Consider the following 21,033-nt stretch of genomic DNA (forward strand, 5'->3'; position numbering starts at 1 on the left):
ACCTCTCTCTGTATTACTGCCGCATGGAACCCTTACACTCAAAGACACAAAGGTGAACCAATGCCAGTATTACAGCCCCGCATGGGCGATACTGACTGATCCCTAGATGAGATCTCCCAGTACTACACCTTCATGGACCCAAACTCACTAATACCAAGCTTCGCTCTCCCATTATTGCAGCCTCAAGGGTCCCCACTCTCGCGGACATCATTCTAGGCTCCTTTAGTGCCACACTCTTAGGGGTTCATGCTCATTAACACCAAGCTGATCTCTTCCAGTATTACAGTGTCACAGGCCCTCCTCAATGACATCAAGGTCCAAGATAAGCCCTTCCACACACTTCAGTTTCATGACCTCACACTAAGTGGTAACGCACAGAGCTATATTTTGCTTTGTAGAATTTACCTGCCCCAAATATGAGCTCTGTTTTCAGATCACACATTGCCACTTTACTGGAGGATAAGTTGGGTGGATCGGACTCCTCTCCTTTTCCGGACCCCAGTTTCACTCACTTGTTTCCCACCTCGCTTTCAGATCTTTGATGAGCTCAAGAAGTTATCTTCTCACTCTGCAAAGAAAAATGGCAGTCTCACCCAAGAAGAGCCTGAAATGCACAAGAGAAGCCCGTCTGACATCTCTAACGGTAAGGTCCTTGCAACAGAACTCTAACCAACGGGTGAACAAAGACAAACATAGCTTTTTACATACGTAGCTAGGTGTATTCGTATGTGCCTTCATGCAGCTGAAGTGAGAGCATCCATCCACCACAAGAGACATGCATAGCTTTAGTTGTGGTGCGACTCCCTCCAAATAATAGAGAGACACTCACCCATCTGGTGGCTGAATTTCAAAATGTAAAATCATATAACCTGCAATCAATACTGGCTTCTCTGCTTGTCCAAATTGTATGATTCTAAGCAAATATTTTATTTCAAAGAGCCCTCTTTTCTTCATTATCGCATATGGGTGCACTTTTAAATACTTGAGTTCAGATTGTGCACGGTACATTTGATTTAATAGACTGTAATACTCCCCAAATTTTTTAAAGAATCTAGGCCAAGTTTTGGGTTTACACGACTAATTATTTGCCTCTTAGCTAATGGCATTGTCATTGGGAGGCAAGCCATTAATGTTCTGAAATGATTGTATCATATTTTTATATTATGTTTCTTGCAAGATATACATGCCAAACATTTTCATGGTTTGACTAGCACACTGACTCCTAGAACCAAGCATGACCAATGGCTTGGCTCCATATCAATTTTCCCTCCTCTATTTGCAACTCTGGTTTAACACATGGGACCGTCAGTCACTTGATAAAATGATTTGTCAAATGCGAAATCTAGAAACATGAAGGCCTGCCCACATGCACTGATTTGACAACTCTACCATCAAGGCTTCTTGTAGCATAGATGAAGAATAGTGCGTGCATTGAAAATACATTTAAAATACGTGATCCCAGGGTAGGGTCTCCAGGCCATTGTTGCCTGTTTGAGCCTGTTTGAGCCTGTTTGAGCCTGTTTGAGCCTGTTCGAGACTGGTCGGGACTAGGGCAAGAAATTCTGCCCTTTTTCTCATTTAGCAATACCCAGCCCACACCATCCACATCCACAAACAGAGCAACACACTTACATCAAATGTACACCACGCACAACACTATGCACAGATTAATGTACCAGCCTGCACTACAAACCCAACCAAACCACATCTACACACCCTACTATCCCAACTACCACACATATCCACCATCACCTACAAACAGTACACAACTCTATCCTATACCACTAACCAATACACGCATCACTAACACAACACCAATCAACACCATACATAACTACATCCCATTCAGACACACTCTCCCTGCTGTAATTACACGTAACAGACCACCTTTTATCACTAACAAACGTATAATCATCCTTCCATCAGTTGTCCAACAAACACCCTCCTCTCCCTTCTACCATAATAACACTAATGCACAACACACACACCACCACACTTTGTAACTCTTGCAACAAACCATTCTAAGATAAACACTCTCACCTCTACTTCATTCCCTCCTACACACAACATACACTCTACTCATAAACACATCACCACCCCTCTACGTCACATCCTCCTCTCACAAACAATACTACACAACCAAATCCATTTCATGAAACATATACATCAGAACCCTTTTTCACTACTCCTCAAAAGCAAAACATATCACACACACCAGCACAACAAGATCTTCAAAGCGCAACACCTCATAATATTTACCATCACAAAATACAAACATATACCCACCTTTCAAACCACACAAAGGAACAAACTCCGATGCCAAGCTTTCACTCTTCCACCACACCTAACACAGATACAGCAACACAGCACCTCTCTTCTAACTGCCTCTCATCCATTGGACAATTTAGAAGCTTACTACATGACCCACATGCTGCACCACCTCCCCTGACTCATACACCTTCCACCTTAAACACACACAAAAAATATAAGCAACATGCCACATGTCACAACTTTGCTTCCCCATGTCTACTTCACAACAATGTTACACCACAAAAGCAACACAGCACTCCAACTCACTCTCAAACACCATCTCCAACACATACACATGCAGACCCATCGAAATGCCTTCTTAGCCTGCTGGATGAGGAACACGATACAGAACAGCTACACAATTTCTATCCTAATACAGCTAATACCAGCACTAAAAACACACCTGCTACAAACTCACACAATACTGATCACTCTTCTACCAAACAAAGTCCCACTATCACAAAAGACCACTCACTAAACTGTCTACTAATAAATGCTCGATCCCTCTCTAAAAACAAGCATCACATCTACGACCTTCTCACCGATGCAAAACCAGACATACTATTCATAACCGAATCATGGTTGGGAGAAGATATGGCTCCAGTCCTGCATGAAGCCATTCCTCTAGAATATCAAATAATCACCCAAAATCGTATAGCCAAAAAAGGAGGTCGTCTAGCTATTGTATTCAAGCAAACAATACATATCACTAAAATTGACAACATCCCCATAAAGAATTGTGAGGCTCTCCTAACAAGATGCAATCCTACACCGTATTCCTCCTGTAACTTCCTGCTCCTTTACAGAACTCCACCTAGCAAGGCAACATTCCCAGACACACTTTCAAACCTGATAACAATACACTCCAACCTATGCGTTCTGGGTGACCTTAACATTTGGTTTGATAAACCCAATATGACCCATGCAAAAACTATAATCACCAGCCTAGACGCATTGAACCTGCATCAGATTGTCCACAATCCGACACACACCGATGGACATATCCTAGATGTAATTTTTGCTAATACTAAACTAGTTACCTTTCAAACTATAACTCCAGTCACATGGTCAGACCACCACTTGCTTGCCTTCCAACATAAAACAACGCTTAGCGACTCACCTAAAACTACCTTACATCCATCCACCTATCGGCCGTGGAACAAACTCAATTTGGAACACTTGGAAACACAACTAACATCCAGTACAAATCTGGAAAGCATAAATTCTGTTCAGCATCTATATGAGTGGCTACAGGAAGCTTTTGACATCCTGATACCACTCAAAACCACTCAACAGAACAAAAGAAAACAATCATTAGAAATGCAATCGGGCTCGGATTTATTTGAGTTTGAGCTAATGGCATTGTAAATGGCAATGTGTTTTCGCCATGTGTTATGGAGTGTGTGCATGTGGTGTGTAGTGAAATTATGTGCATTAGATTGAAATTGTAGGAATGGTGGCATGCTGTGCTTTACATGAATATTTTCAAAAAAAAAGTGTACCATAGTGTGGATGCGTTAACAATTGATGCGTGCACTGATGCCTGGTGGTGTGTGTAACTGCCTGTAGAAATTGTGCACTGATGGCTGGTGGTGTGTGTGCTTGGTAAAAGACTGCACTCCCGGCTGGAGGTGTGTGTGCCTGGTGGAAGGGTGCACTGACGGCTGGTGGGTGTGTGGCACCTGCTACGCCACACTGGTGCCACTGCACTTGCTGCACTAATGATAGCTATACCACACTGGTGCCACTGTACCTGCTCCACTAATGATAACTATACCACACTAGTGCCACTGCACCTGCTGCACAATGGTAGCTACGCTACACTGGTGCCACTGCACCTGCTCCAGTAATTATAGGTATACCACACTGGTGCCAGTGCTGGTACCACTCCACCTGCTATACCAAAGATACTTACACCACACTGGTGCCAATGCACCTGCTGCACAATGGTAGCTATGCCACAGTGGTGCCACTGCACCTCCTGCACAAGGGTAGCTATGCCACACTGGTGCAACAGCACCTGCTGCACTAATGATAACTATACCACACTAGTGCCACTGCACCTGCTGCACAATGGTAGCTACGCTACACTGGTGCCACTGCACCTGCTCCAGTAATTATAGGTATACCACACTGGTGCCAGTGCTGGTACCACTCCACCTGCTCCACCAAAGATACTTACACCACACTGATAACACTACACCTGCTCCACGAATGGTAACTACGCCACACACTGGTGCCACTGCACCTGCTGCACAATCATAGCTAAGCAACACTACCACTGCACCAGCTCCACCAATGGTAGCTACCACTCACCGGTACCACTGCACATGCTGCACCAATGATAGCTACGCCACACTGGTGCCACTGCACCTGCTGCACAATCATAGCTAAGCAACACTACCACTGCACCAGCTCCACCAATGGTAGCTACCACTCACCGGTAGCACTGCACATGCTGCACCAATGATAGCTACGCCACACTAGTGCCACTGCACCTGCTGCGCATTCACAGCTAAGTAACACTGATAACACCTCACCTGCTCCACGAATGGTAACTACGCCACACACTGGTGCCACTGCACCTGCTGCACAATCATAGCTAAGCAACACTACCACTACACCAGCTCCACCAATGGTAACTACCACTCACCAATACCACTGCACATGCTGCACCAATGATAGCTACGCCACACTGGTGCCACTGCACCTGCTGCGCATTCACAGCTAAGTAACACTGATAACACCTCACCAGCATGGTACTATTGCACCTTGCATTTTGCGTCAGGGTGAGTCGTGCGAGTAATGTGGTAGTCTGAAGCCTACATTTTTGGCAGTAATGCAGCACTTTGTAGTTGCATAATATTGAACAACACCGTGATATACATGTACTGTAAATTGCCAAATTTAAATTTCTCCGTTTCCAAACATGAAAGAAAACATTTTGTTACTATTACCATTTTGTCCAATGTAACTATTATTTTGTTATTATTCTACACTCACTTTTGTCATTCTGCAGTAACTCACACTCTGCTCTGACACTGCACTCACTAAGACTATGCACTTACTCTCACACTAAAGTCACTGCCACCCTGCACTTAGTGTCACCCACCATTCAATGTGTTGGACATGCAAAAAGAGGCACGAGGTACAATAACGAACATGGCACCACCCACAATGAGCAGCCCTGTGTTAGTTGTGAAAGTTAAGGTACGGTGATAGGCCATCGCCGTGTGGCAAAAGCCCTTTCAAAGATAACTAGCTAAAACTGGTCCTTAAAATACTAAACGTAGCCGTGCATTTTTACTTTAATGTATTCTGACTGACAATGTTCAGCACAATCTTTAATAAATCACCATTAGTCTCATGTGTTGTGATAACGCGACTGTAGCAAGCGTTTCTGTTACTCCGTGGCAGATTCTGTCCAAGGCTTTCAGCCCTGCTTGCAAGTGTTACCTAAAAATGTTAAAAGTTTCAAGGCAGCTGTCAAGATTATGTTTACGCCAGGATAGGCGACGTAATGTTTGTCGAACATTTTAGGTGCAGTACCTTAACAACATAAAAAATATTAAAGAGCACTGCAATACACATTACACTGACCTATGTCTATAGATACTTCTAAGAACACACTGATGTAAGTCATAAGACAACAAATGTTTAGTTTTCAAAACATGTGAGGTTAGTAACTGAAATGCAGAAACGAAACTATATTGACAGAAACAAAAGCCCTCCTGCCCTCATAAAACTGAAGGGAACATCTGTTTAGTGTTAATCACTTCTTATCTCATCTTGTCACAGTAGTGTCACATTCCTACGCTTCCCTCTGGCCTCATGCTTGAAAGAGAGGGGCCCAATAGATTGGATGCTTTGTTCTCCCACTAAGGCAAGGATAAAAAAAAAGAAAACAGCAGCATACTCTCCAAAACATAAGTCCCTTCAAAGTTTTTCTTTAATAGGAAATGTAAGAATACCTGCAACATATTCGCAACATTTAATGTTTCAAATTATGTGATGCTTGTAACTTCTATACTGCGAACGTAAATGAAGATAAGTTAGACCACATTCACACATATGAAGGATATTTGTAATCACCTTTCAAAAAAACATTATGAGATATGTTTTGTCTCTCGCACTTGTAGTGCTCTATCCTTTGGAGTGGAGCCTTTTACTCTGGCACCTCCCTTTTCACCAATAGCTAAATATGTCAAATAATGAATCAGAAAAGCTGTTAGAGAGAGCTCTATTTCTACATTAACGACAAGCATTTTCTACTGTCAGTACACCCTTTCACCATGGTCTACACACACCACCAGCTGTCAGTGGACCCTTAAAAAAGGCACTGCTGCTTGTGCTGTACCTGTTTAATGTATGTATGAGTGAAGCTTGAACTGCTTGTGCTGTACCTGTTTGATGTATGTATGAGTGAAGCTTGCACTGCTGCTTGTGCTGTACTTGTTTGATGTATGTATGAGTGAAGCTTGCACTGCTGCTTGTGTTGTACCTGTTTGATTTATGTATGAGTGAAGCTTGCACTGCTGCTTGTGTTGTACCTGTTTGATTTATGTATGAGTGAAGCTTGCACTGCTGCTTGTGCTGTACCTGTTTGATGTATGTATGAACGAAGCTTGAACTGCTTGTGCTGTCCCTGTTTGATGTATGTCTGAGTGAAGCTTGCACTGCTGCTTGTGCTGTACCTGTTTGATGTATGTATGAGTGAAGCTTGCACTGCTGCTTGTGCTGTACCTGTGCTGTACCTGTTTGATGTATGTATGAGTGAAGCTTGCACTGCTGCTTGTGCTGTACCTGTTTGATCGATGTACGTATGTATGAGTGAAGCTTGAACTGCTGCTTGTGCTGTACTTGTTTGATGTATGTATGAGTGAAGCTTGCACTGCTGCTTGTGCTGTACCTGTTTGATGTATGTATGAGTGAAGCTTGCACTGCTGCTTGTGCTGTACCTGTTTGATGTATGTATGAGTGAAGCTTGCACTGCTGCTTGTGCTGTACCTGTTTGATGTATGTATGAGTGAAGCTTGCACTGTTGCTTGTGCTGTACCTGTTTGATATATGTATGAGTGAAGCCTGCACTGCTGCTTGTGCTGTACCTGTTTGATGTATGTATGAGTGAAGCTTGCACTGCTGCTTGTGCTGTACCTGTTTCATGTATGTATGAGTGAAGCTTGAACTGCTTGTGCTGTACCTGTTTGATGTATGTATGAGTGAAGCTTGCACTGCTGCTTGTGCTGTACCTGTTTGATGTATGTATGAGTGAAGCTTGAACTGCTGCTTGTGCTGTACCTGTTTGATGTATGTATGAGTGAAGCTTGAGTGAAGCTTGCACTGCTGCTTGTGCTGTACCTGTTTGATGTATGTATGAGTGAAGACTGCACTGCTGCTTGTGCTGTACCTGTGCTGTACCTGTTTGATGTATGTATGAGTGAAGCTTGCACTGCTGCTTGTGCTGTACCTGTTTGATCGATGTACGTATGTATGAGTGAAGCTTGAACTGCTGCTTGTGCTGTACTTGTTTGATGTATGTATGAGTGAAGCTTGCACTGCTGCTTGTGCTGTACCTGTTTGATGTATGTATGAGTGAAGCTTGCACTGCTGCTTGTGCTGTACCTGTTTGATGTATGTATGAGTGAAGCTTGCACTGCTGCTTGTGCTGTACCTGTGCTGTACCTGTTTGATGTATGTATGAGTGAAGCTTGCACTGCTGCTTGTGCTGTACCTGTTTGATTGATGTACGTATGTATGAGTGAATCTTGAACTGCTGCTTGTGCTGTACTTGTTTGATGTATGTATGAGTGAAGCTTGCACTGCTGCTTGTGCTGTACCTGTTTGATGTATGTATGAGTGAAGCTTGCACTGTTGCTTGTGATGTACCTGTTTGATGTATGTCTGAGTGAAGCTTGAACTGCTTGTGCTGTACCTGTTTGATGTATGTATGAGTGAAGCTTGCACTGCTGCTTGTGCTGTACCTGTTTGATGTATGTATGAGTGAAGCTTGCACTGTTGCTTGTGCTGTACCTGTTTGATGTATGTATGAGTGAAGCCTGCACTGCTGCTTGTGCTGTACCTGTTTGATGTATGTACGAGTGAAGCTAGCACTGCTGCTTGTGCTGTACCTGTTTGATGTATGTATGAGTGAAGCTTGAACTGCTTGTGCTGTACCTGTTTGATGTATGTATGAGTGAAGCTTGCACTGCTGCTTGTGCTGTACCTGTTTGATGTATGTATGAGTGAAGCTTGCACTGCTGCTTGTGCTGTACCTGTTTGATGTATGTATGAGTAAAGCTTGAACTGCTTGTGCTGTACCTGTTTGATGTATGTATGAGTGAAGCTTGCACTGCTGCTTGTGCTGTACCTGTTTGATGTATGTATGAGTGAAGCTTGCACTGCTGCTTGTGTTGTACCTGTTTGATTTATGTATGAGTGAAGCTTGCACTGCTGCTTTTGCTGTACCTGTTTGATGTATGTATGAGTGAAGCTTGAACTGCTTGTGCTGTCCCTGTTTGATGTATGTCTGAGTGAAGCTTGCACTGCTGCTTGTGCTGTACCCGTTTGATGTATGTATGAGTGAGGCTTGCAAGGATGCTTGTGCTGTACCTGTGCTGTACCTGTTTGATGTATGTATGAGTGAAGCTTGCACTGCTGCTTGTGCTGTACCTGTTTGATCGATGTACGTATGTATGAGTGAAGCTTGAACTGCTGCTTGTGCTGTACTTGTTTGATGTATGAATGAGTGAAGCTTGCACTGCTGCTTGTGCTGTACCTGTTTGATGTATGTATGAGTGAAGATTGCACTGCTGCTTGTGTTGTACCTGTTTGATTTATGTATGAGTGAAGATTGCACTGCTGCTTGTGCTGTACCTGTTTGATGTATGTATGAGTGAAGCTTGAACTGCTTGTGCTGTTCCTGTTTGATGTATGTCTGAGTGAAGCTTGCACTGCTGCTTGTGCTGTACCTGTTTGATGTATGTATGAGTGAAGCTTGCACTGCTGCTTGTGCTGTACCTGTGCTGTACCTGTTTGATGTATGTATGAGTGAAGCTTGCACTGCTGCTTGTGCTGTCCCTGTTTGATCGATGTACGTATGTATGAGTGAAGCTTGAACGGCTGCTTGTGCTGTACTTGTTTGATGTATGTATGAGTGAAGCTTGCACTGCTGCTTGTGCTGTACCTGTTTGATGTATGTATGAGTGAAGCTTGCACTGCTGCTTGTGCTGTACCTGTTTGATGTATGTATGAGTGAAGCTTGCACTGTTGCTTGTGCTGTACCTGTTTGATGTATGTATGAGTGAAGCCTGCACTGCTGCTTGTGCTGTACCTGTTTGATGTATGTATGAGTGAAGCTTGAACTGCTTGTGCTGTACCTGTTTGATGTATGTATGAGTGAGGCTTGCACTGCTGCTTGTGCTGTACCTGTTTGATGTATGTATGAGTGAAGCTTGAACTGCTGCTTGTGCTGTACCTGTTTGATGTATGTATGAGTGAAGCTTGCACTGCTGCTTGTGCTGTACCTGTTTGATGTATGTATGAGTGAAGCTTGCACTGCTGCTTGGGCTGTACCTGTGCTGTACCTGTTTGATGTATGTCTGAGTGAAGCTTGCACTGATGCTTGTGCTGTACCTGTTTGATCGATGTACGTATGTATGAGTGAAGCTTGAACTGCTGCTTGTGCTGTACTTGTTTGATGTATGTATGAGTGAAGCTTGCACTGCTGCTTGTGCTGTACCTGTTTGATGTATGTATGAGTGAAGCTTGCACTGCTGCTTGTGCTGTACCTGTTTGATGTATGTATGAGTGAATCTTGCACTGCTGCTTGTGCTGTACCTGTGCTGTGCCTGTTTGATGTATGTATGAGTGAAGCTTGCACTGCTGCTTGTGCTGTACCTATTTGATCGATGTACGTACGTATGAGTGAATCTTGAACTGCTGCTTGTGCTGTACTTGTTTGATGTATGTATGAGTGAAGCTTGCACTGCTGCTTGTGCTGTACCTGTTTGATGTATGTATGAGTGAAGCTTGCACTGCTGCTTGTGCTGTACCTGTTTGATGTATGTATGAGTGAAGCTTGCACTGTTGCTTGTGCTGTACCTGTTTGATGTATGTATGAGTGAAGACTGCACTGCTGCTTGTGCTGTACCTGTTTGATGTATGTATGAGTGAAGCTTGCACTGCTGCTTGTGCTGTACCTGTTTGATGTATGTATGAGTGAAGCTTGAACTGCTTGTGCTGTACCTGTTTGATGTATGTATGAGTGATGCTTTCACTGCTGCTTGTGCTGTACCTGTTTGATGTATGTATGAGTGAAGCTTGAACTGCTGCTTGTGCTGTACCTGTTTGATGTATGTATGAGTGAAGCTTGCACTGCTGCTTGTGTTGTACCGGTGTGATGTATGTCTGAGTGAAGCTTGAACTGCTGCTTGTGCTGTACCTGTTTGATGTATATATGAGTGAAGCTTGCACTGCTGCTTGTGTTATACCCGTTTGATGTATGTCTGAGTGAAGCTTGAACTGCTGCTTGTGCTGTACCTGTTTGATGTATGTATGAGTGTAGCTTGCACTGCTGCTTGTGTTGTACCTGTTTGATGTATGTATGAGTGAAGCTTGCACTGCTGCTTGTGCTGTACCTGTTTGATGTATGTCTGAGTGAAGCTTGAACTGCTGCTTGGGCTGTACCTGTGCTGTACCTGTTTGATGTATGTCTGAGTGAAGCTTGCACTGATGCTTGTGCTGTACCTGTTTGATCGATGTACGTATGTATGAGTGAAGCTTGAACTGCTGCTTGTGCTGTACTTGTTTGATGTATGTATGAGTGAAGCTTGCACTGCTGCTTGTGATGTACCTGTTTGATGTATGTATGAGTGTAGCTTGCACTGCTGCTTGTGCTGTACCTGTTTGATGTATGTATGAGTGAAGCTTGCACTGCTGCTTGTGCTGTACCTGTGCTGTACCTGTTTGATGTATGTATGAGTGAATCTTGCACTGCTGCTTGTGCTGTACCTGTTTGATCGATGTACGTATGTATGAGTGAATCTTGAACTGCTGCTTGTGCTGTACTTGTTTGATGTATGTATGAGTGAAGCTTGCACTGCTGCTTGTGCTGTACCTGTTTGATGTATATATGAGTGAAGCTTGCACTGCTGCTTGTGTTATACCCGTTTGATGTATGTCTGAGTGAAGCTTGAACTGCTGCTTGCGCTGTACCTGTTTGATGTATGTATGAGTGAAGCTTGCACTGCTGCTTGTGTTGTACCTGTTTGATGTATGTATGAGTGAAGCCTGCACTGCTGCTTGTGATGTACCTTTTTGATGTATGTCTGAGTGAAGCTTGAACTGCTGCTTGTGCTGTGCCTGTCGTTTCCAGTGGTGGGGGCTGCAGTGAGGAGCGGTGGGGGCTGAAAGGACGAGCAGGCTGTGTGAGGAGATATAGAGGCTTCTGTGAGCTCACAGCCTGTCGTTTCCAGTGGTGGGGGCTGCAGTAAGGGGCAGGCAGGGAGAGGCAATATGAGACGCCTCTGCGAGCCGGCATCTGGCAAAAGGCCAACACTTAAACATGAAAGGAGGCAAAGGGACGCGCGCACGCTAAACTCAGGGCAGACTGGTGAACGCGCCCAGACCATCTGGATTCCATTACCGCAGCGCCCTGACAGCTCTAATTGTTAATTTATTGCACTGCCGTGCTCGTAACCACTCAAGATATGGCGGAAGTGCTGAAGCAGAAAAACATATGGCCTATTACGTGCAGGCTACTAAAAATAGGGCACCGCAAGGACCAATTACCATTCACATGGCAATTTAAACGACTGAAAAATCTCGCGCACTGAGGAATTTTTCCTGCACTATCCAGAAGCCCTAACATAAGGAGCTCGGAGCTCCACCTCCCCTGCTGACGCAGGGTTGACGTAGGCCGAGCCCTAAAAAGCGCCTTGGAGAAACATGGAAATAAAAGACATAAAACAACAAATTAGAAAGCTGCAACGTACCTGGCTCAAAACAAATGCCAAACAAGACAAACTTCACCTACAGAAAATTAACAGAATATACAAGTTGGCTATCAAAAAAGCTAAGAAAAGGTACTATTCAGACAACGTGCTGGTCTCTGAATCATCTTTAATGATAGCTGGAAACTTGACTTTCTTCAGGCACTCTTTATTCTTCGAAGACCTGTGAAGTAGTTCTGAGCCCCAATTGACAGTTTTGGTGGCTGGCCACTTTAGGTATTGACAACTCAGTAAACACGACCCCTGGCACTTCTCTCTGAGCCACTTCACAAAGTGCTGTGGTATAGTGACTCTTTAATGGATTTGGTATCTTCTAAATCTTAATTTACATTTTCTGATACCTAGTTGATCACTTCCTGGCAGTGATTCTGGTCGCAGCGTTATTTGGCATGGGCTGATTATCAGCAACGCTCTCTGTAAACCTGGTTGAATCCACCTTCAGCTACACCACTCCATATAATGTACAACTTTATCTTGTGCCGCACCGCAGTACCTTTAAGTATGACCTGACCAACAGGTTCTCGGACCAATGATGCGTAGATTCATTGCAACTGCTTTACAGTGGCTGGAGTTGCGCTTTGTCTCCACATGCATGAAGCATCGATTCCGTACTTCGACAGCAACATATGTTGCATGTATAAGCAGTTTGAATGGCCCACAGCAAACTATCTGTCAAAGCATGTCGTTCTTCGGGTTACTTATCAAATATCTAGTCACCAGTTGTAGCGTCTTTCCCAGCCTGGGTACCCACCAATAACTACGCCACACATGGAGTTTAATATTGCATGTCTTTATTCGTGTAAGTGTAATTTCGAACTCTACATTCTAAAACAAGCTTTCATTACATTCCGCTCTGACACCTCCGTCACAGCTCTATGGAGTCTGTTCGGAGCAAAAACAGTTCCATCATAAACTCACAAGATGCTACACTTTGAAGTAGGAATTTTTAAATGTGACCTACCAGTGATTCCAAAAAACAAATACGAGCGAACAAACTTAGGTTTCCGGATATGCAGGTCTTCGCAAGTGCAAATTATGGAGCAGGAGGATCCAGCATAGGTCTAAAAGTGGCAGATCCATGCCAGATTATCAAGCCAAACATGGAATATGTAAATGTATCCCATTTAATTAATTAGTTGTTGATTAGTATGTCATCTATTTTCATACAAATCTGCTGCCATGGTTCGGACTTCCTGAGCCCCCTGCCCTCCAGATTGTGTTCTCTCAGGTGTTGAGCAGTTCCAATTCAGTCAATTGAAGGACTGCACACGGCCCTTTTGGCTATCCCTGTTCTTACTTGTCGACATATAATCGCTACTGCTTGCCAGCTGTTTTATGGGGTTTGCTGTTGCATCACTATCCCTTTTAAGATGAAGCCTAATCATCATAGATTATGCAAAATATGGAATAATCCTATTTTATAACAAAAACCACCCTACAATGGAAAATGTCTGTGGGTAGAAAATGCTTATGATTATCCTTCAAGTGAGTTACAGAATTGCTAGAACTTCAGTGTCCAGTAAACAGTTAATTTGCACACTGGATTATTTGCGTAGTACTATTACTCCATCCTAATATTGTCTGAAAGCACTAAAATGACTGGAGGGATAGAAAAGAGACACCAGGGGAAACAAGATAGAGAGAATGTGGTGGATGCATTCAGGAGATAGTGGTCTTGACCAAAACTCTATCAACTCATGGATGGAACGAAAGTAAATTGTGTGTGGTTGGTCTTCGGTGTCGCGCCTTCTCCTTTCAGAACAACAGGAATATATATTTTGGAGAAACTACCGTCGGTTGGCCTTCGCTCTGTAACAGCCTTGAATTCAAACCTGATCTTGAAGATCAAACCAGCTAAACCAATAATAACATCCTGATTGCTACAAACAAATAGAAGGATAAAAGCATCTCACAACATAGATCCAAACAGTTGATAGTGAAATCCTGCCCTGTGAATTATACTGGGAAGAAAATATATTTTAACAGCAGTGAAGAAACCAGTTGGCAGCTATTGACAGCATCAACCAATCGCCTTGCCTAGAATACCAGCCCGACATTCACAAAAACTATAAAGTTGCACGTCCTGTCTCATAGTCAGTCAACATAAATTTTTTTTAAGGTTAAAGTTTATTGAAGGAAAAATAATTATACAAAACATGAGCAAAAATGTCAAGAAGAGAAAAACATAAAGAGAAAATTATAATGAGGAATATAATAATATACAATATAAAACTACAATATAATCAGAAGAAGGGAGGGGAACAGCTTAATAGGACAATATAGATAAACGAAATACCTGAATCTTATCTGTAAAATCAGCAACAAAAAGCAACAGTAAGAAAAAACTGTAAGGTATAAACTCTATAATAGTAACATTTTAGAAGGTAAAAGGAGTATTTGAAAAAATGTAACTGGAGCAAAAAGGTAAAAAGACAACATAGGATTCATGGAGACTTCCGAACTTCATCGGGGGGTAGTGACTGAAAAGTTTGAGGAAAAGGCTACGTCAGTTAGGTAAGAGGATAGAGGAAGCCATAAAAGGTCATGTTTAATGGATAAGGATAAGGGAGTGACATTATGAGTGTCCAATCTATGATGAAAACAAACAGCATTCCACCAGGCTCTGTACATAACTTTGTCAGAATGTTTCCAATTGGATGTAATTAAATGGAGGGCTATAGCTAATAACAAATCAATTAACGAGGGAATAGGGGTTGGATGGGGCCAAGAAGGCGAGAGCGAGCCCAAAAAGATGTTAGGAATGGAAAAAGGGAGGTGGGTTTTAAAAATGTTATTAATTTGGGACCAAACCAATAACCAAAAATGAGATAAAGAGGGGCAGTCAAAAAGCATGTGTTTAAGATCAGCTAAAGGAGCCGTACATGTCCAACAGGATGAGGAGAGATCTGTGGAGAATGAGGCTAATTTCACTGGGGTAAAAAGTAGACGCTTATAAAACAAATAAGGAGTTTGAGAGGTATTAGCTGCTCTTGACATTTTATGAATTTTTAACCACAATTTATCCCAAGTCAACATACATTTTAACTCACCTAGACTCACTGCATTCCATAAGTGTAAACCCGTCAAAATTAATCATGCAAAATCAATACTTATTAAACTAATACAATTGTAAGTAAAAGGGAGCTCTGTCAAAAGTCTGGGGGTGATAATTTCCAAAGACCTCTCAATGAGACCGCACATCAACGCGGTCACCTCTGCCTGTTTTTTCCACCTGAGGCGGATCCGTAAGATCAGTAGGTTTATTACCAAAGAGGCCCTAACCCAAGTGGTCATCGCGTTCATCACCTCCAGGCTCGACTATGCCAACATTCTCTATGCAGGAATCCCTGCATGTCACCTCCATCGACTCCAGCTGGTGCAGAATCAGGCGGCCCGCCTGATTTTCCGCCAGCCCAAACATCAACACGTGACTCCCCTCCTCCGCACTCTCCACTGGCTCCCAGTTTCTAAACGCTGCATTTTCAAACTTGCATGCACCACCTTCAAGGCACTTTCGGACTCAGCCCCCTTGTTTATCTCTTCAGCCTTGTCCCATCACATTCCCTCTAGAGCTCTTCGTTCAGCATCTCTAAACCTGCTCGAAGTCCCCCGCTTCAAAAGAAAAAAGCATGGAGACCTGAGTTTTTCTGTCTTAGCCCCCTCCACCTGGAACTCTCTACCTCCCTCTCTACGGCTTTGCCCAAAGTACGACTGCTTTCGCAGATCTTTAAAAACTTTGCTTTTTCAAGCTGCCTATGACTAAACCCTGGATTACCGTTTCACGTCAATGAGCGCCAAGAAACCGATGGTGATAGTGTGCGTTATAAATAATTTTTAAAGTAAAGTAAAGTAAAGTAAAGTAAAGTAAAATGTGATTCTGAGATCACCCAAAAAAACGAATAACTAACAACCTTTTTGCCTTTGATTGCTTTAGGAGCTAGACCAGCAGCATACAGGAATGAGAAGATTGGGATGTCGTCTCATGAGTCCCCCTCTGACACTTCTCCGCTGCACTGGGGTGTCTTGGCTGCCTTTTTGCTTGTGGTAGTAGCTGTCTGCATGTATGCCATCTGAGCGTGCTGATCCACCTGCCTGCCTGACCTGGAGGTGCAGGGCCAGTTTGGGCAGATCTTTCTTAGGCTAGAGGGTATGAAAGGGAGAGACACTCATGCTCAGATTGAGCGACAAGACCACGTGACTGTTACAAAGCCAGGGCCCTGGAGGGATCAGCAGCCCTGGGATTTGAACAATAGATCCCCCAATGCAATTGGACTGAACATTTTGATAATTCCAGCAGGATGCTCCACGTTTTTGTACAGACGATAGTGTGTGCGTGTGTGTGTGTGTGTGTGTGTATGTGTGTGTGTGTGTGTATTGCTTTTAATATTATTTTTTGTATTCGTATATTTGTGTGTTTGTTTCTAATCAAATTACATATATCGTAACCTGTCTATAGTCTCTGACCTGGGTGATTTTTTTTTTATTTCTTTAAAAAAAAATGAAACCCTTTTTTCATAAACCCAATCACTGTAGTGCTGAGAAAGTCTAACATATTTAAATGCAAATGAATTAGAATAACTGCTGGATGTGTAGTGATTAACGTGCACATGTAAAGGTAAAAAATGACACACTTTTAAAATGTGCAAGCTAAACTAGGCAGTCAGTCGAAGTTATTAGAATAGACCATAAAAACATAACATCTGCATTTGTAGGCGCACGCTCACCCATAGGTCTCTTGGCGCTGAATAACAGATGTTCATTGTTACCCAATGGTACTCATTTTAGCGACCTCCGATGGATGAAAGGCTGAGTGGACCCACCGGGATTTGAACCTGTGACCATGAGGTCAAACACAGGATCCTGCAGGGGATGCATTAGTCCACTGAGCCACCAGACCACAGAAATGTTAACTTGACAACATTGACATCTGCGCACTGCAAGAAATTTGACCTTAATGTGACATGCTTAAAAAATATTCATCATAACTGCAGAATGTTCTGGTTAAATAAAAATGTATTATTTTTGCAAGGTGACAGCTCATTCACATTAGCTAAGCTTCCTATGTTTTACTTTCACATAATGCTTAATAGAATTTGCTGTGCACTTCAGTCAACAATTCTTGAATTCATGATAAATGAAATGCATCAACTAATAGTGGCATTGCAAATTACATTCCCGTATCTTTAATATAGTCTATTGTTCATGCAATGGAAACAGCTAACCTTAGAAGGTCAGAAATGATGCTTGATGCATTTAGGAACTGCCACTTATGTTTCTAGGGGCCTCATGTCAAAGACGTCTGTCACTAACCTTTTGATAAAAATGTGCTAGCTGCTTGTTACTTCGTAGGAAAGGAAGAGCTGAACCTGCTCATGGACGAGTGATGCTTTCTGATTGGACCAGCAAGAAAGAGGCCTGCAACAATGTCTGCAACATGTGTTCATGTATTTTATGTTAGTGTGTGTTCCTAGTGTAGTGTTAGCATGCCTTACCCATTCCCTTGCACTAGACTGACCGTTGTGACTACTGCTGCTTCTCTTCATTCCTTACTTTATTTTTGATGCTTTGTTTTACAGATTGCTACTGCAACGGTATGATCACTTGCTCTTACAACTGAGACGCAGCTGAGTTTCACAAACTGCTCTATATGGGAAGTTCTGCTGCTTTAATTTGGCTTTGAGCTTTATGCTCTCTTGGTCTCACTCTTTTCCATTGAATTAGGACTCTTCATGGGTTCTACTAATTCTGAATCCTGGTCCTGTTCTTTAGAATATGTTTTTTCTTCTTTTATGGAACACACTGATGCATTTGTTTGATGACTTGATCTAACCATACTGTTATGATATTTTCTGTAGACTGATTTGAACTGATCTACTAATTTTGAATAAAGAAAAAGAAACATATTAATCTCCTAATGAGAAATAAAACCTTTAAAACTAATTCAAATTCTCATCATTGACTGAACTTGGAATTGTAATTTGACTTGTGATGCCAAAATAGCTCCTTGAGTCAAAATACAGTGCAAAAGGTCTATCAACTAAGGGAAAACGATATCAGCTCAGGAACAGGGCATGCACAGAGGATTGGTGGTAATTGCAAGGTTGAACCATGGTATTTAAATTTGGGTCCCTGCCACACTGTCACTGCTTTTTGTCTAATTGTGAACTGAAATCGTTTACTCACATTTACAAGTATTGATCTTTGGTGCACGATAAACTTCCTTTATTTTTGCTTCGGTGTACAAACATTTGAGGTTTCTAAATATTAATTGTCAAAATTGTTGCTTCTTAATAATCTTCATCCTGCAGACATCCTGATAAATCACCTGAGAGATTTCTGGATGATGGGGGTAGAGTGGCTGAGAGTATACCTATATGCCCATTTTGCAGAGCACTCGGTGTGGATTGGTGGTCGGTCACTGTAAGGTACCCATAATTGTGTACTTTAGGCAAGAACGTTAGCACCCTCAATAGAAATTGAGTATGTTAAAATGACTCACGGTTTATTATGTGGTCTAAAGCAATTGAAGATCCCAGTGGGTTTACCAGATTATTTGTTAAAAAGGTACCTCAGTTGGGCGGTGAGGTTTCTCAGTCGACTTCATAACCAGTCTGGCATAATTGACTGAGGCATGGGAGACTAATAGTACGTGTAAAAGGTCTGCGTGTTATTTGATATGCTACTCCGGCATATCCTTATGGGAATGTGCAAAGACCTTGGCCAAAATATAGTTGACTGAACTGAGCCCACGGGATCAGGATTAAAATCTACTCCTTAAATACTGGGATTTTCTACAGGAAGGTTCATCATCTTTTCATGGTTTGACCTGAATTCTACATAGTTGCCAAATCTTGTGCTCTGTTGCTACTTTATGAACATCACAGCAATGTTTTGACAAGACTAACAAAGCAACTCTTAGTCTATGGACTAAGTATGAGGCTTTGGGAATAGATAGATAGCACCCTTCTGAACTCAATCTACTTAAAAAGAATATGTCTGGAGGGTGTCCTAGTTTTGCTTTTACTTTGTTTGTGACTGCTAGTCTTACTAGCCGCTCACATTAGGGAATCCCTTTTTTGTGCTGATTTAGGCAGATGAAGCTATCTGTGAATAGGGTGTATAATATGGTGCGGTAGTGCAACCTCACTGTCTCATATACTAACCAACCACTTTAGCACCCTTAGGTTTTGTCTGCCAAGCCCTCAGATCAGCCTTGGGTAGAGCATTGTGCAAAGCATTTAAACAGCCCGAAAACAATTGAAGAAATCAACACAACACTCAAGAAATCCAACACCAATTTATAAAAAATAGACTGTATTTTGTATATGAATTTAACAACTAGAACAAAAAGGATCCACCAGAGGGTTCCAGAGATATACATTTTACAAGCAATAACAAATTAAAGCAATTTCACCCTCCATGAACAAGCCTTGGCAAAGTTAACAAATTGGACATTTAGTAATGTTTTTAAAGAAAACTTAGATGAGTCCTTGGGGTGACCAACTTCTGTGGGGAGCTAGTCAGGGGGAACCAACAAGTACCTCAAGGACAGTTGCCTTAACAGAAGAAATAGTCCGTCTGCAGGTCTAGGGAATTTATCAGTGTTGCAATGGATTAATTCTTATTAAGTGGTCCTAATTCAAGGGGTGAAGGATCTTGAAGATGCTCCATGGATGCTTGGATGTAGCGTGGTCGATAGGTGGCCTTCCTGCATGGATTCTTCGGCACACGAAAATGGTGAGGGGGTACTGTTTGCAGAGTCGGCATACCTCCAAGTCCCTACCTGCCTGGTCAAAGTCCAGTCGTCACTGGACTACCAGTCATCTGTTGTCATGATCACAGGCTAATCCTTTGATAACTAGCCTTCTGAGGGTCCCAGCAACTCTCCAACAGCACTCCCAAGGCTCAGCGAATTTGGGTGCAACTCTGTGTGTCGGGTCTTGTTCCTGATGCTGTACAGCGGTGTTGGTAGCAAATTGAAGATTTTGAACTGCCAACTTGTCCCAGCAGCCTTCTTCAGCTTTGTATCCCTGTGCTGCTAACAGGATGCCATTCGGATGGCCATTGGAGTCTATTGGCTTGACTGGGCTCTGGAAACAACTTCTTCTTTGAGCAGGACACAGCATGCACAATCCCTATCTTTGCTAGCCACCAGGAGCAGCAGGTGCAGGCTTTGATGGTTTATCCTTTCTTTGCTGGTCCATTGGTGCAGCAGAGCAGTCCTTCTTTGGCCCTTCTTCCAAGTTGGTCGAGATATGAGGTCTGGATGCCAGGGCTGTCCACTTTATGCTCGCATGAGTGCACTCAGGGCAGGATGCAGTTGGTAGCCAATGGGCTTCCAGATTCTCTCCCACCCAGTGACTACTTCTTGTGAAGTGTACCATTTGGCTATCCAAGGATGTACCATTCTGCCCACTCCCCGATGGCAAGACCCCTCTCTCAGTATTCAGACTTCCCTAGCCCACCCAAGGGGTGTGGCTACCTCAGGGCTAAATGCCCCTGGGGAAAACAGTTTGATTCTTATAATGTAGCACGCATCCAGATATCAATAATAGAAGTCGAGGATGCAATTAACAAAAGCTTGGGCAATAAGGCACCTGGCCCCGATGGGCTTCCCATTGACCTCATCAAGATTAAACCTGAGCTCTGGGCGCCTCCTTTACTTAATGTTTTTAACAAATAAGTAAATACTTTTATACCAAGCACATGGTCT

General features: G+C 42.8%; 1 protein-coding gene across 1 annotated transcript in view; it reads left to right on the forward strand.

The window, feature by feature from the left end:
• Window positions 1-18,254, forward strand: part of LOC144774561 (heme oxygenase 1-like) — a 62,963-nt gene extending 44,709 nt beyond the window's left edge. Inside the window, exons 4-5 of the mRNA XM_078659188.1 lie at window positions 535-643; window positions 16,255-18,254. Of these exons, the coding sequence (XP_078515314.1) occupies window positions 535-643; window positions 16,255-16,394 (249 nt within the window). The 3' untranslated portion in view covers window positions 16,395-18,254. The remainder of the gene's footprint in view (window positions 1-534; window positions 644-16,254) is intronic.
• Window positions 18,255-21,033: the final 2,779 nt, after the last annotated feature.

The sequence above is a fragment of the Lissotriton helveticus genome, chromosome 1_1, assembly GCF_964261635.1.
Source record: "Lissotriton helveticus chromosome 1_1, aLisHel1.1, whole genome shotgun sequence".
Classification (NCBI taxonomy): domain Eukaryota; kingdom Metazoa; phylum Chordata; class Amphibia; order Caudata; family Salamandridae; genus Lissotriton; species Lissotriton helveticus.